A 13,166-nucleotide genomic window follows, 5' to 3' on the forward strand; every position below is an offset into this window, starting at 1 on the left:
GCCTCATGAATAATAGATTTTAATTAAACAGGCTGGGGGGCACTGTTCAATACAAGGTTAATGAAACCCACGTTAAATAAAGGCGTAGGCCTACATAATCATAAAAACACTGAGCCATGCAAAATATACATCTAATCCTCCACAGTAATTGAGCAGAGCATAATTGTGGTCAGGTTGTTGTGTGGGTAGCAGCAGGCACATACCTGAGCCATGAAAGGCTTTCATTATCCCCATCAGTGTTAATGGTGTGCTGGGGCGACAGGGTTACATATGAGTGGGTAGCCACAGAAGATGGCAATATTGGATTAGAAAAGATTTCTAAGATTTGATTCTGAAGCAAATTACACTGTTTTGTTTTATCATTAAATACGATAAACTTGATTAAAATGTAATCATTGTGGGAGCATTGGGAACAAAGAATAAAAGCCCTAAAAACCTATTTTCTCAATCAGCTTCTTGAGCTATGGAGGCCTATGTGAACATTTTCTGCTGAATTTGGTCAAATAGGGTTAATTTATATGAGAGATTTTCTTTATTTTCCATTTTTTTCTACAGTATGCTCCTCTCACCTTGATTACTGCACATTTAGAAATTAACAGTTAATGTCATATGAGGATATGTTAAGGCAACAATACATTCTTCTTCCCACAAATGGAAAGTCTAATTTGTGAGCAATAAAACCCTTGATCAAGTCAATACAGAGCTTTTACTGTTACTGTTTTACTGTTACAACCTCACTGGCTTGACCAGTAGTAGTATGGTGACTAATGTTAACTAATGCCAATGCTGTCTAAAGAATGTTACGACCTCATTAGCCCTCTCCACTTGTGCTGCTGTTACACTACGTTTTTAGCATCATTGTCCTGTAATTGTCAGGGAAAATCCCTTTTTTGAGTTGGTTGGCCGACATTGGATTTCCAAGAAGCTGCACTTTAAGCTGCACCGTAACCTTCTGATGTGCACTCACTGAGGTAACAACCCTCCTGTCAAACACGTTTTGCAGAAAGAGAAAACAAGAGACAACAGGTCTACTAGGATCTCATAGCCTCAAGCAGAAGCACCAACCACCTCCGAACGTTATTCTAAATGCAAATGAGAACCTCTGCTTACCCAAAAGAGCTGCTGCTGCTGAAGTGTCTTTTTTAGTAGTTTTAGGTATACGTACAATAATGTGTTCAATCCTGTGGGGTGACCCAGATCCCCAGCTCCCAAATCAGTGATTGTCTTTTAATTGACTATTTGGACACAAAGCCGCAGCTCCCTCTTTACACCCACAGAGCCATTCATCAATTGTTGATTACATCAATACCTATATAATGAATGACTTTTAGAGTGGACTTATCATTTTGTCATTGCCTTGCTGCTGATACAGCTAAAAGAAATAATGTATTTGTATAACAGCTGCAAGATATATATATATATATATATATATATATATATATATATATATATATATATATATATATATATGAATGCTCTAATCAGGGGAAATCTTACAGTGATATCTTGTAGTCAAAAAACATCATTGTGGGTCCCAGATTTCCCTATCAGTGATCATGATTGTTCCCTTTAGTATTACATCCTGTGTGCATGACACACTGCTGAAGACCGCCCCTCTATTTTGTAAAACAGGAAGTGATGTGATGCATTTCCCACAAAAAGGGATGTGCATTGTGTCGGTCATTTCTTTGAATGGACAACAATTAGAGCTCAGGGTTCACTGTACATTTACAGTAGTCTCTTTGTCCATTACCCACTAGGTGTCAGCAGCCTACTCGCCTTGCTGCTTTTATGTAGCCTGCTATATGCAGTAAATGCAGACAAAAGGTATGCACGTATCCCCCAGTATTTTCTTTCTTTTCAAATAATAAAATAAGCAGAAAGTGTTTATTATGCCATAGCATGTAAATCATAGCACTAGAGCTGCCTGCACCCAAGCTTATCCCCATCCCATTTATGTCTGTATCATTCATTAAAAAATATTCCCCTCTTTCCAACGCAGCTCTAATTTCATAAATTATTTCTATGAACACAACGATCTTAATGGAAATGGGATGCTTGCGTTAATGCCCTATTTTTTTTCTTTCAGAGCAAAAGAGGCGGAGGGAGATACAGAGGAGAGGAGAGGGGAGGCGGTGCTAAGTGTCCTCCAGTCATCCTCTCAACTCCCTCCGTTCATTAGTATGCTGCGTTTGAACGGAGGCAGACAGGAGGAGAGACAAGTAGCCGGTCAGAAATGACTTCACAATTAACATGAGGAGGAAACCGACGAATTCAAAACCAGGACCGTAAACCTCTGGACCCTTTTTTTCATTGGATATTTTCCTTTATTGAGTCGCGTCGGAGGAATATTTTTCCCTAAACGTCAGATTCCTCTCAGTTAGCCCTTTTGGCAGCAACGGTCCTTTTTTCTTTCCCCAGAGCTAGCATAAAACCATACCTGGCTCAGGTCTCATGTAGTCTGCTTTTACTCCCTCTCGTGGATAGTTAGATCGGCTTTTTTATTACAAAAATGTGATAAATGTCCCTTCTGATGAGGTAGCAAAACCCAGCCGCTGGCATCTGAAACAGCTGGGTCGTATCGAGAAGATTGTGGATTTAACGTATTTTTTTTTCATCTCTCAAGAAAGCCTGGACCCGTTTTTTTTTCTTCACTTGGTCAAAATGGGCGTCGTTTTAATTGAATTAACCACATGAGTGGAGTCAAAACAAACGCCTGTTTTCTTCAAATGAGTGCACATTTGTTTTACTAAACTGCGCCAGTTGTCCTGGAAAATATGGAAAGCGAGGTTTTCGCTCCTGTGCTGGAGCAGTTTATGCTCACGCCTCTGGTGTGCTGGGTAAGCTCCCTGATTAACTATTCAAACGTGTAATAAGCTCGGGAATTAAACGGCCCTGCCCCGTCCATGTAGGTCTTCCTAACTGTTTATTGGTGACCTTAATGTCCCGTTTTATTTTTCAGGTGAAGACGGTCTCGCAGGCGACTTTGACCGATGGCACCCAATTATCGGAATATATTGAGTTAGTGGATGGGATTTACCTGAACGAGATGATGATTGAGATGTAAGTTGACACATTTGCATACATGTTACAGAAATATATATATATTTCCCTGCACAACCATAGTGCAACAGGCTTTGCCAAACAAGAGCATATGCACACATTTTTCCTCGGTACCTCAAACGCACCATGTTAAAATATATGAATACCTCAAAAAACGTGCATGATATAGTAGGAAATGTAATAGTTAGATAAGTAGCTATATATGCAGTCTGTTGGATCAATGACACAGTATGTGGGTGTGGACAAGACTCAACAAAAGATACCCTGCCTCGGGCTTTAAGTGGGGTCATCCCCACATGAGCAAATGAAGCATTTCTTCAGGAAGTCCAGCCTCTGTCCAGCACATGAAATTGTCTGCTGAAGTGAATGTAGGCTACGCACAAAGGGACCTTTTACTGGGGGGGGGGGGGGGGGGGCAATCATCGGTCATGCTGTCAGAAATCTTTGCAGATAGTTATTGTCACGATCCTCTTCGAGCTGTGTAGCTCGCAAGCATCAGTGGTGCAAGGAGGCAGCAAGCATCTCCTCTATTTTCAGTAGCCTTGTTTTTTCAGTCACCCTAGACTGTCATCTGCTGCTGACTGGAAGACACTCTGCCCCTGGAAGCCACAGGCACACGTTTCTAGCTGTGCTGCAGATTAAGCTAGAAATAGCAGGCAAACGCTGGAAGCAGCGCAGCTTCTGGATGCGGATTACACAGCGATGCGGTTCCTTCATTAATGTAGCAGGCCAGTGGAGGCACAAATTGTTTTTTTTATTCAAGTAAAAGGGAAGTGGATGCCTTGGCAGAGCTCTGGATAGTGAGAGAGGTTTGCTGCTGGAGAGAACGTCCTTCCATTCACCACCTAACTTAAAGCCATTCCTTTGTCTGGCTTAGGGCTGCAACTTCCCGCTTGCAGGGCAATTTTTCCTATTTTCCGCTAATGCCACACTCTACGCTGTCAGCATTTACTCCTCCTGGTTGCCTGTCAAAGGACTGTTCAAGCAAGCCAGCTCCCCATGGAATTGATTTGCACCTCAGAGATTATGTGTTGCAGTACCATAGGCCAATTTCTCGTGTCCCCTCGTTTCAGCATCTCTCGTATTCCATTAGCTTGGCAGAATTGTCTCAGTAAAGTGTGTCTCGGTATTTCTATATGTGCAGAGTATACCTCTGTATGATCACTTTGAATTCTTTCTATCAGGGTTAAGCTGGAGGTCTGTTGCATGAGTAGCTGATTAACTCCAACCGGCCATTTCCTGTCTCTGGTCCGTGTCCTCTTCCTCCCACTTGGCCCTCTTCTTCTGCCCTCAATCTCTTGCCGCCCGGCTGCATCACTTCACTAAGCCACCTACCCTGTAGTTTCTACTACCAATTCCACCTCTCTTTCTCTTGCATGTTTTTCCCCACTTTTACTCCTCCAGGCTTGTGTCTCCACTCTCAGCGGAATCCTCCAAAACAGAACGGTGTTTTCAGGACGCCATTGGAGGTTCAGTTGGACATGGGTGTCTTTCCTCTTCCACACATCCTTTTCAAAACGATGAACAAGTCGGCAGTATTTTTAGAGCATTTTCCCTTATGGGACATTGTGTAGTGGAAAGTAGCCGGGAGGATATAAGGGGGAGGGGGGGTTGGAAGCATGAGACAGAAAATGATTTGCCACAGTGGTTGAAAACCTTAAACATGACAGGTATGCTAAATAAAGGCCGATAGGGTGCAAAAGCAATGGTTTACCGAGTCACATGGCGACTCCTCAGATCTGCATGTAAAGACGGAGATGTCTGACCACATGTCCTCTGTAGGATTTCTGTCTGCAACTAAATGGAATGAGCTGGATTGGAGTTTCCTGTGGTGTGTCGAGCGCTCCCGTACAGAACAGCCAGCGTTGAGCTGAAATGAACTGTGACTGGCTTAGTGATCGCCTGACAGGATGCCGGGGATTGCCAGTCACAGCCAGCTCTGTGTGTTTATATTTGTGTATGGGCTTTTCTGTGGGGCTTCTATGTCTGCGTAGGCGTCTGTGTATCTGTGGGTGTTTTTCTTCTGTGCATTTTTTTTTTTTGTGTGGACTGAGGCAGCTGTTGGTAGTCGTCGTGCCCAGCCGCCCTCCCACACAAAAGGCCTACAGTATCGGTCAGATGTTATGTTGGTGAAACTGCGTTTTGTCAACCTCTCCCACTTTACCAGCACCCCTCCAGTAAGCTGAGCTCACTAAAATAGACTGTATCACAAGCTAAAGTATATGTTGCAGCTCAATCATCTGAACCGCTGTTGCAGGAAGTTTTAAATGATGTCAGTCATACAGTTAGAAACGCACGTTATACCTATTTTTTCCTTCCTTTTTTTTTCTTTTTAAAACTCATTTGGAATTATTGCAGCATTAAGACATAAATGAAGATGAAAAAGGCCTCATGATCCAAAGTTTGTGCATATTTGAGGATGTATGTTGACCGGAAGTATTCTATTAATGTTGACTAATGCCTCCTGTTAGCTGTCATGTAAAGGCGCTAAACCACAGGTGAGCTTCCCAACTTCTTTGAGCGACTGTGGGTGATAGTTAATGGGAATGCATTCCAATTCATGAGCTCCTACAAGCCTAACTGCCTCTGATCTGACGGCTTGAAATATTTTGTAGTGAGTGTTAGTTGGTTGCGATTGATCCATTTGTGCTAGAAAGACTGTTGTTTGCCTCCAGTCAGCACTGATCACACTGCCATTGAAGGAATGGATGATACTCCAAAAATATAAACAGGCTAGTATATGAAAGTCAGTTTATTGACATTGTTGAACATGGTTTAACTATATCACCTCAAATATTTTCTCTTTCTCCCCCACAAACTCACACTTGCAGCACTCTGGCTGAAGAAACTTGAGCTTTTAACATTTGTCAGCTGTTGTTGTATAAGGTATAGTATTGCTGTGTGGAGGTCTCTGTGTGGCTTTAGTGCAGACATGGCAGACAGGCTGGCAGCAGTTGTCATCAGAACAGCATGGGAGAGCAAAAAGAGAAAAGAAGAGAGACCCCAGGATTATCTAACGGTTTGCTGTCACCCAGATGGCACCGTGCCCCCCCCCGCCTACCCTCTTGTGACTGACATTACTGAGCCAATTAGATTGCCTCCTCAGTGCTGTCAAACCAATTAGTTTTCCCGCTCAGCAAGAGGGGGCCAATTAAAGTTCTGTCAGAGTGACAACTGTCCAGTTGAATTCTCTGTTTCCCTGCCAGTCCTGTAGACCCGTGCTGACTCATTGGCCTGTTGGGTGAACTCGGTCAGTCTGCCCTCTGTGGCTGCGTGACAGTTATGTGCTTGAGCTGGACACTTACCAGAATAAAAAAAAGGAGACTTTGATGTGTCCTACTTTTATTTTCACATTACATCTGTCATGCTGACTGGTACAGAAACTATGTTGTCGACTTTTTAAAAAGATCTTAACTTGCACGGCAAAATTGGGTGACCCTGAAAATACGTTGAAACTGACTGTTTGAGTGAAAGTGCAAAAGAGGTAAAGTTGGATTATGAAAAGAATGCTATTACTCATGTTGTACAGGTTCATTTCTGTTAACCTGCGAGGTCGAAGAGATCCACGCATGTCTGTAAATATGTCTGAATGGATGAGAGTGGAAAAGAAAAAAGGTAAAGTTAACGAATGCTGTCATATGTTTTCTACTTCTGCATATTCTTCCGTTTATAACATGCAGGCGAGGGTGCTACCATAAATAAGTAAAGCTATGAGGCAATGAATATAGATGTATTAATACTGGATGCAGCTTTGAAAGCTTATTTTTTCTACTTCTGGAAGTAATCCTCATTATGCCGGTCATCACTTCCTTTTTTGCCAGAATTGGCTTTTCAACACATGCATACAAAAAAATAAACACTCCAATTGAGCAACAGAGCTCATTAGAAGAGTTTTGGTGTGGAGGGACACCACTGAATGGCGTGTGTTGGTTTAAGCCCTGGACCCAGTTGGTCTTTTGTGCATCACTTGATTCTCTGGTTATTGTTATATTCACATATGGATGCTGCATTATGCTCATGCTCAGCTTTTTGTGGCTTTGTTGCTCTAGTAGAATATTATGAGGCTGCCAACCATCTGGCAACGTTTCATTATTGCAGGCAGAATCTCGAAAATGCCACAGACAAATAACTTTTTTAATTTCTTTTCCTGGCTTCCTCCCGTCTTGTAGTGATCTGAGAGGACTAGAGCTGCAGCGACTAATCGATTAGGTGATCGATAGAAAATTAATATGCAGCTATTGTTAATCGTTTCAGACGTTTTCTGAGCAAAAATATCACACGTTTGCTGGTTCAAGCTTCTTTAACACATTTGTCAAAGTAACACATTTTTCATTGTCTTTGTCTTTTTAAATGAAATATCTTTTGAATAGAAAAAGCATCTGCGGATTCAACGATAATGAAAATAATTATTTGAAGCCACAGATTGGACTACGCTACTTGTCCTAACACTCTCCTCTCCCTTTCCTTGCTCGACTAATTTGTCGCCCGTCTTTCTTTTTCATCATGTCTCAACACCTATCTCTACTCTACCTTAAGCTCTTTCTCTCTCTCTCCCTCCCCTCCTGCTCCTGCAGTCTTCTTCATCTCTGTCTGCTTTTCTGTCCATGCCTCACCTCTCATTCTTTCCCTCCTCTGTTTACTTTGAGCAGCATGTTGTCGCCTTTGTTGCTTTCTGTAGGGCTAGTTACAGCAGACATATTTGGGATTCCAGCTGGACTAGAGAGAAGAGGCAAGCAGAGCTGCTGCTGGGGTGTCGGTATGCTCGGTTCTCCCCACTGCTGCTGCCTGGACTGTGGGATCCACAGGCCTCCTCATGGAAGTGTAGAATCACACATAATCATCTTTTTGCTGTGCCTGTCTAGCAGGGGAATGTATATCAAGTCGGACAGGAAACGGCAGCTGTGACCTTGAGAAGACAAACCTTTAACAAGGCTATGTTATAGTGAGGCACTTAAAATCCCACAACCAAGGACATGTTAAACCCCACAGGAACCATTTTAGGATTTAGACACGGGTTTCTCAGACCTAGTTCAACCTGATTTTACTTTTTTACTTTAAAACGATGCATTGGTTGTAGGGGTGCATTGGATCTAGTTTGGATTGTATCATTTTGAGTCACTGATTGGACTAGCAGGAAAAAGGGCAGCAAATACAACTTTTCCTGATTCCTGGATATTCTTTTGGAGCTGATGCAGATTGTCGATTGCTGCTGTTTGCTTTAAATGCAAACTCAACACTTCCTCCATCTGCTCATGGGGCACGATCCCTTCTGTTCCCTGAAATACTTTTGCTGTGAAGCATCTGCAGGAAGTGTTGAGTTTCAGTAATGGCAGCTTAACATTGAGAATTAACAGCACTGTAGAATTAATCAGTGAGTGCGATTTAAAAAAGTGGAGCTTGGTTCTGCAGAGTAGTGAGTATGTGCTGAAGCAGTTGTTTGGTTGTTTGTGAACCATTATGATACAAGCATTTTCGCCTTTTTTTATTTGAGACATTTCAATGTTTTATGGTCTTAAGTGGTTGGAATTCAGTACAAACTAATGCATCAGATCACATCCAGTGTGACAGGAAGGAGTTTAGCTGCATTCCCTATGGCTACAACTCCAGAGGAGAGGAATGGGAAGAGGCCCTGTGGGAACAGAAAGACAAAGACTGAAGAGAAACGAGTCTATGAAAAGACAAGACAAGGAAGTAGGGTGATGAGGACCACATACCAATGGTCATATCCATTTCTCACTGTTTATACACTACTGTTGGCATGGGAAAAGGCTGGCTGATGAGAAAATGGTGTGCAGTCATCCTGAACTGCATGATAGTAAAATGTAAAATATTGGCATTAATGCAATACTAACAAGTTATTATTTCTGTTATCTCCGTATTGCAAACTGATAGTTAATGCTGTATACAAACATAGTATTCTTAACGTGGTATGGTAAAAGCACTTAGCATTACCGCCACTCATTCAGAAGTAGAAGGATGGGGCCATTGTAACATGATGTTCTAACCTCATCACTTCATTCTTCACTAGTTTGAGATTAATTGCATTTGTAAAAGTACTGGTAAGCCCACCTACTTGCGTAGTACATGCATGCTTCCATTTGATAAGGCAGTCCATGTGAAACATGCCAATTTTGCTTGCATGTTCCAGTTTGTCGTGCATGGATGAATACTCATGTTGGTCTCAGGCACGTTTTAATTTGTAATGTGGATGTTACAGAAACAGACTCCCAGTATTACCCTGAACTGCTTACATTAGCATGGCTGTTAATAAGCGCTCATCCCCCAGATTCTTCTTACCGTAGCTGTTTGGCTTGCTGTGTGTGTGTCTCTCTCACACGCAGTCACAAACAGACACACTCCCCCGCTGTGTTTGGACAGTACAGCTCATAAGCTCTATCCCCAACACGTGGCCAAATGTAGTCTGCGTTTCTTTTTCTTTGGGTGCGTGTGTGTGTGGGTGTGTGTGTATGTGCCTGGCTGCCCATGCTGACTTTAATGTAGCCTGTCATATATAGGTTAACACTACTCTCTAACCTACCCAGCCAATCAAAGCCAGGAGATGAGAGGAGAAAGCACAGTGGCCCTAGGCTCTACATAAGGCTGCCTATCGACAGTACCGATGAACCGGTTATTATTGACTGGCCGTCTGGCTGACTTGCTCACTAGTCGTCTGCCCTGCTGGCTGTTTCGCTGGCTTACTGCCTGTCCGTACCTAATCTATTTGTCTATTTAAGGACTTAGGTTTACTGTATCAGCAGGAACAGGGAGGGAGGCAATAAGAGGGATATTTAACCCCCGTACTGTTCTAAGTCCCAGTATTTATTCGCCTGCTGATCTGGGGGGGCTGCCTGTCGCGTGCTTGTGTATGCGGCATCAGAGCCAAAAAAAGAGAGGGGTGAATTGAATTGTGTAGTTGTCACGGTCATGTTGTTGTGGCCGCCATATTCTTGGCTGACTCCGATGGTGAAGGAATGTATGAATGGGCATCCTTTTCCTTACTGTTTTTCTCTCTTTCAGTCTCTCTCTCTCTCTCTCTCTCTCTCTCTCTCTCTCTCTCTCTCTCTCTCTCTCTCTCTCTCTCATACACACACACACACACACACACACACACACACACACACGCACACACCATCATTCACCACGTCACCCTCCTCGCACTGACAGGATTACAGCAGCCTGTGCTTTTTAATTAACGGGTTAAATAGACCCCCTACTATGGAACTCAAAAGAGTCTGAGTATGTGTGGAGGGGGGGAGATGGTGAGGTCACATGACTGTTCATTTAGACCAGTATTAAAAAGAACCCTGTGTCCTTCTGATTAGCATGATTGGATGCCTATATCAGGGTGGAGGCTGGTCAGAAGACTAATTAACACATCCACACTGCAGCTGGGTGATTTAAGAGAAAGGCATTCTGCACTATTTCTTGTTGTAACGCAAGCTTATTATATTCGAATATTGTTTAAGAGTTAAGCTACTATATAATGAAATACTTACTAGTTTTGTCATTGTGTACATTTGATTAAAATGGTAGCTTGGACCTTGGGTAATTTATATTTCTGGATATAAGACAGGGTCTTAGGGTTTGGTTTTTACATTAAATGGATCCATATTTAGAAACGGCAGCATGGTAAAGTGATTAGGACGAGCCATCCCCCTAGAAGTCTCCTCTGATTGCAAGCATCCACCAAGTTGAATGTCCTTGAGGAAGATAAATAATCCTCCACCTTTGACCTCCTCTCTCAAACAGAAAAAGACAGGCAATAAAAAAATATCTTGATTTATACTCCTCTTTATAGTATTTCAGGATTACGGTTTATTGGCCCATACTGACACGCTATTCTGAGTGCCAGAACACAGATGTAGGCATGCACACATATGCATGACTACACATGTGCTACACACTACATGCATGCATGCAGACATATATTCACAAGCAGCCAGGACTCTCCTCCCCCCTACTCAGAGCACGTTGACCCTCATAAATAGGTCATGGGATGTACATGCTTTGAAGTCTGAAGTGTATATCATAAAAAAGAGAGCTGCTCTGTGATAGGGTTGGTGTCAACAAATCATGGATACGTGACGAGTAGTGTCGTTTTTCCAGACAATCCCAGGGCAAATGTCTCATGAATTCATTACAGGGTAGTTTTTTTGTTTTTTTTTTGTTTTAGGGGGATGGGTGGGATTTAACTACTTTTCCCTCTTCGGCTTGATAGATGGGAGACGAAGGATGACATTGCTTGTCAAAATGTGCTCTCCTCACTGTGCCTAATAATAATCTAAATCTTGAACATCTAATACCTGAATGAAGAGAATATGAGTTTTGACCGGTTAAACAGTTAAAAGATTATTTTCAAAAAGCTAAGCAAAGCTCAGAGGAGCAGATTGTAAAGGAGAATAGCTGTTCCACCTTAAAGGTCAGCCCACCTTTAAAAACAGCCTGAGCTGGCATTTATTCACAAACTGTACTGCGCTGCTACGTTCAGAGCTATACTGCTGAGTAGTCATCGTTTCACATTTTTGCTTACTTTACGCCAGAATTGCAGTACACTAAACCATTACACAGTATGCCAGGCAGACGCACAACTGACAACCTCACAGCTAAACGAAGTGACACGGTGGAGACTTACTGGGAAAGTGGCTGCATGCACAATGCACGCAACATGGAGCCTGCTAACTCTCCCAGATGGGTGAACACAGGACTCAGTTGCCTGTTCTGTGCACGCACTGCAGCTGGCAGTAAGTGATGGATTTAACCAATGTGTGCATCCCTTATCATTGCAGCTGGGCGGCTTGTTGGGCACTTCAACCATTCCTGAACGGTTAACCAGGGAAGTCTATCTGTCAGGGTGAAAAATAAATAAATTAGCATCGTAATCAGCAGTGTATGTTAGAAATCAACCTTTTGGGCAATGATGGCTGGTGGATTCCAAAATCTACAAGCCACTTAATAGATAACCTTTGTTTTTTACCAGCACTTGACTGGTAGCTGTTGCTAATTGGCCACCCTGGTCAAATAAATGTAAGTGATGATAAAAAAGTGATTTGATTTTATAACTTACAAGTATTATTTGTCAATTGTGTTGAATTTCATTTAACTATGACTTTTACCCAGATATTTGAAGCCTGTAAACTATCATGTCTGAAACATTTTAGAAAGGTTTGAGATAAAATCGTTTGAATATATAGATATGCAAATGGTAATGTGGGTTGTAGACAACAGCGACTGGGGAGGCTGTACTGTGTGACTTTGTGGAATGTCTTCAAGGCTCACTAAAACATGTTGACACCTGTGTTAATGTGGAGGCCTTTTAATGTCTCTTGGGCAACACAGTCAGATAAACACACTGGCTCTGTATTCTGCAAACACTAAGAAAATACTTCTTCTCTCCAGACAGATGAAATGGAGATCATGGTTAAAGGTCAGAGAGTTGCAGAAAGACCAGCTCCCTTTACCATGCATGAAATCCCTGGCAGTAGTTTGAAGTACAGTGTTCAGAGGCTCTCTTGTCGAATTTCACAGCCATGACAGTGTAGCCGGAATATGTAAATGCTTCACTAAGATGTTTGAATTTGATTTAACCGACTGAAGAATTTGATTTGAACGCTTGAAACAACACTGTGCGAACACATTTCAATTCAGATCTGTATTTTAAGGTGCCTGTGCTTTCTTTAACATGGTAATGGCACTGACCCTACTAAAGGTTTGTTGTCATTGTCCTACTAATGCTTTTAGCCAAAGCACACTTGTTCCATCACAGAGGGCAACATAATGTCAAACTAAAAAACCGAGTGTCACATGCTTGGAAACATTAATCATAAAATGTTTCCATACATCTTCAACTGACATATATCATTGCTACAAACGGACATTAAATAACTGTGCCATTTTGTCTACAACAGAAATCCCAAGGCCACGGTGCAGAGGACCAACAAGAAGGTGAACAATGACCCCACATTGCGCATCCAGAACCTTTCTATTCTCATCAGGCAGATTAAAGCCTACTATCAGGTAAGATTTCTTTCTGATGAACGAGCTGCAAAGTCGGATATATCCCCTGTTCCTCTTTTTGCTTTCAACAGGGTATGTTGAGGTGAAGG

The 13,166-nt window shown here is 42.3% G+C and overlaps 1 protein-coding gene across 7 annotated transcripts in view; it reads left to right on the forward strand.

Annotated features, from left to right (window-relative positions):
- The first annotated feature begins 2,204 nt into the window (after positions 1 to 2,204).
- The window catches only part of ccdc88ab (coiled-coil domain containing 88Ab), a 61,730-nt gene continuing 50,768 nt past the window's right edge, over positions 2,205 to 13,166 (forward strand). For 4 of the 7 annotated variants that reach the window (XM_084021542.1, XM_084021539.1, XM_084021541.1 and 1 more), the window contains exons 1-3: positions 2,205 to 2,840; positions 2,963 to 3,063; positions 12,969 to 13,077. In XM_084021542.1, coding sequence (XP_083877668.1) covers positions 2,778 to 2,840; positions 2,963 to 3,063; positions 12,969 to 13,077 — 273 coding nt within the window. In that variant the 5' untranslated portion in view covers positions 2,205 to 2,777. The remainder of the gene's footprint in view (positions 2,841 to 2,962; positions 3,064 to 12,968; positions 13,078 to 13,166) is intronic. The other 3 variants (XR_014597982.1, XM_084021543.1, XM_084021544.1) reach the window with 1 other exon arrangement.

This window comes from Eutrigla gurnardus (genome assembly GCF_963514095.1).
Source record: "Eutrigla gurnardus genome assembly, chromosome: 11".
NCBI classification, from domain to species: Eukaryota; Metazoa; Chordata; class Actinopteri; order Perciformes; family Triglidae; genus Eutrigla; species Eutrigla gurnardus.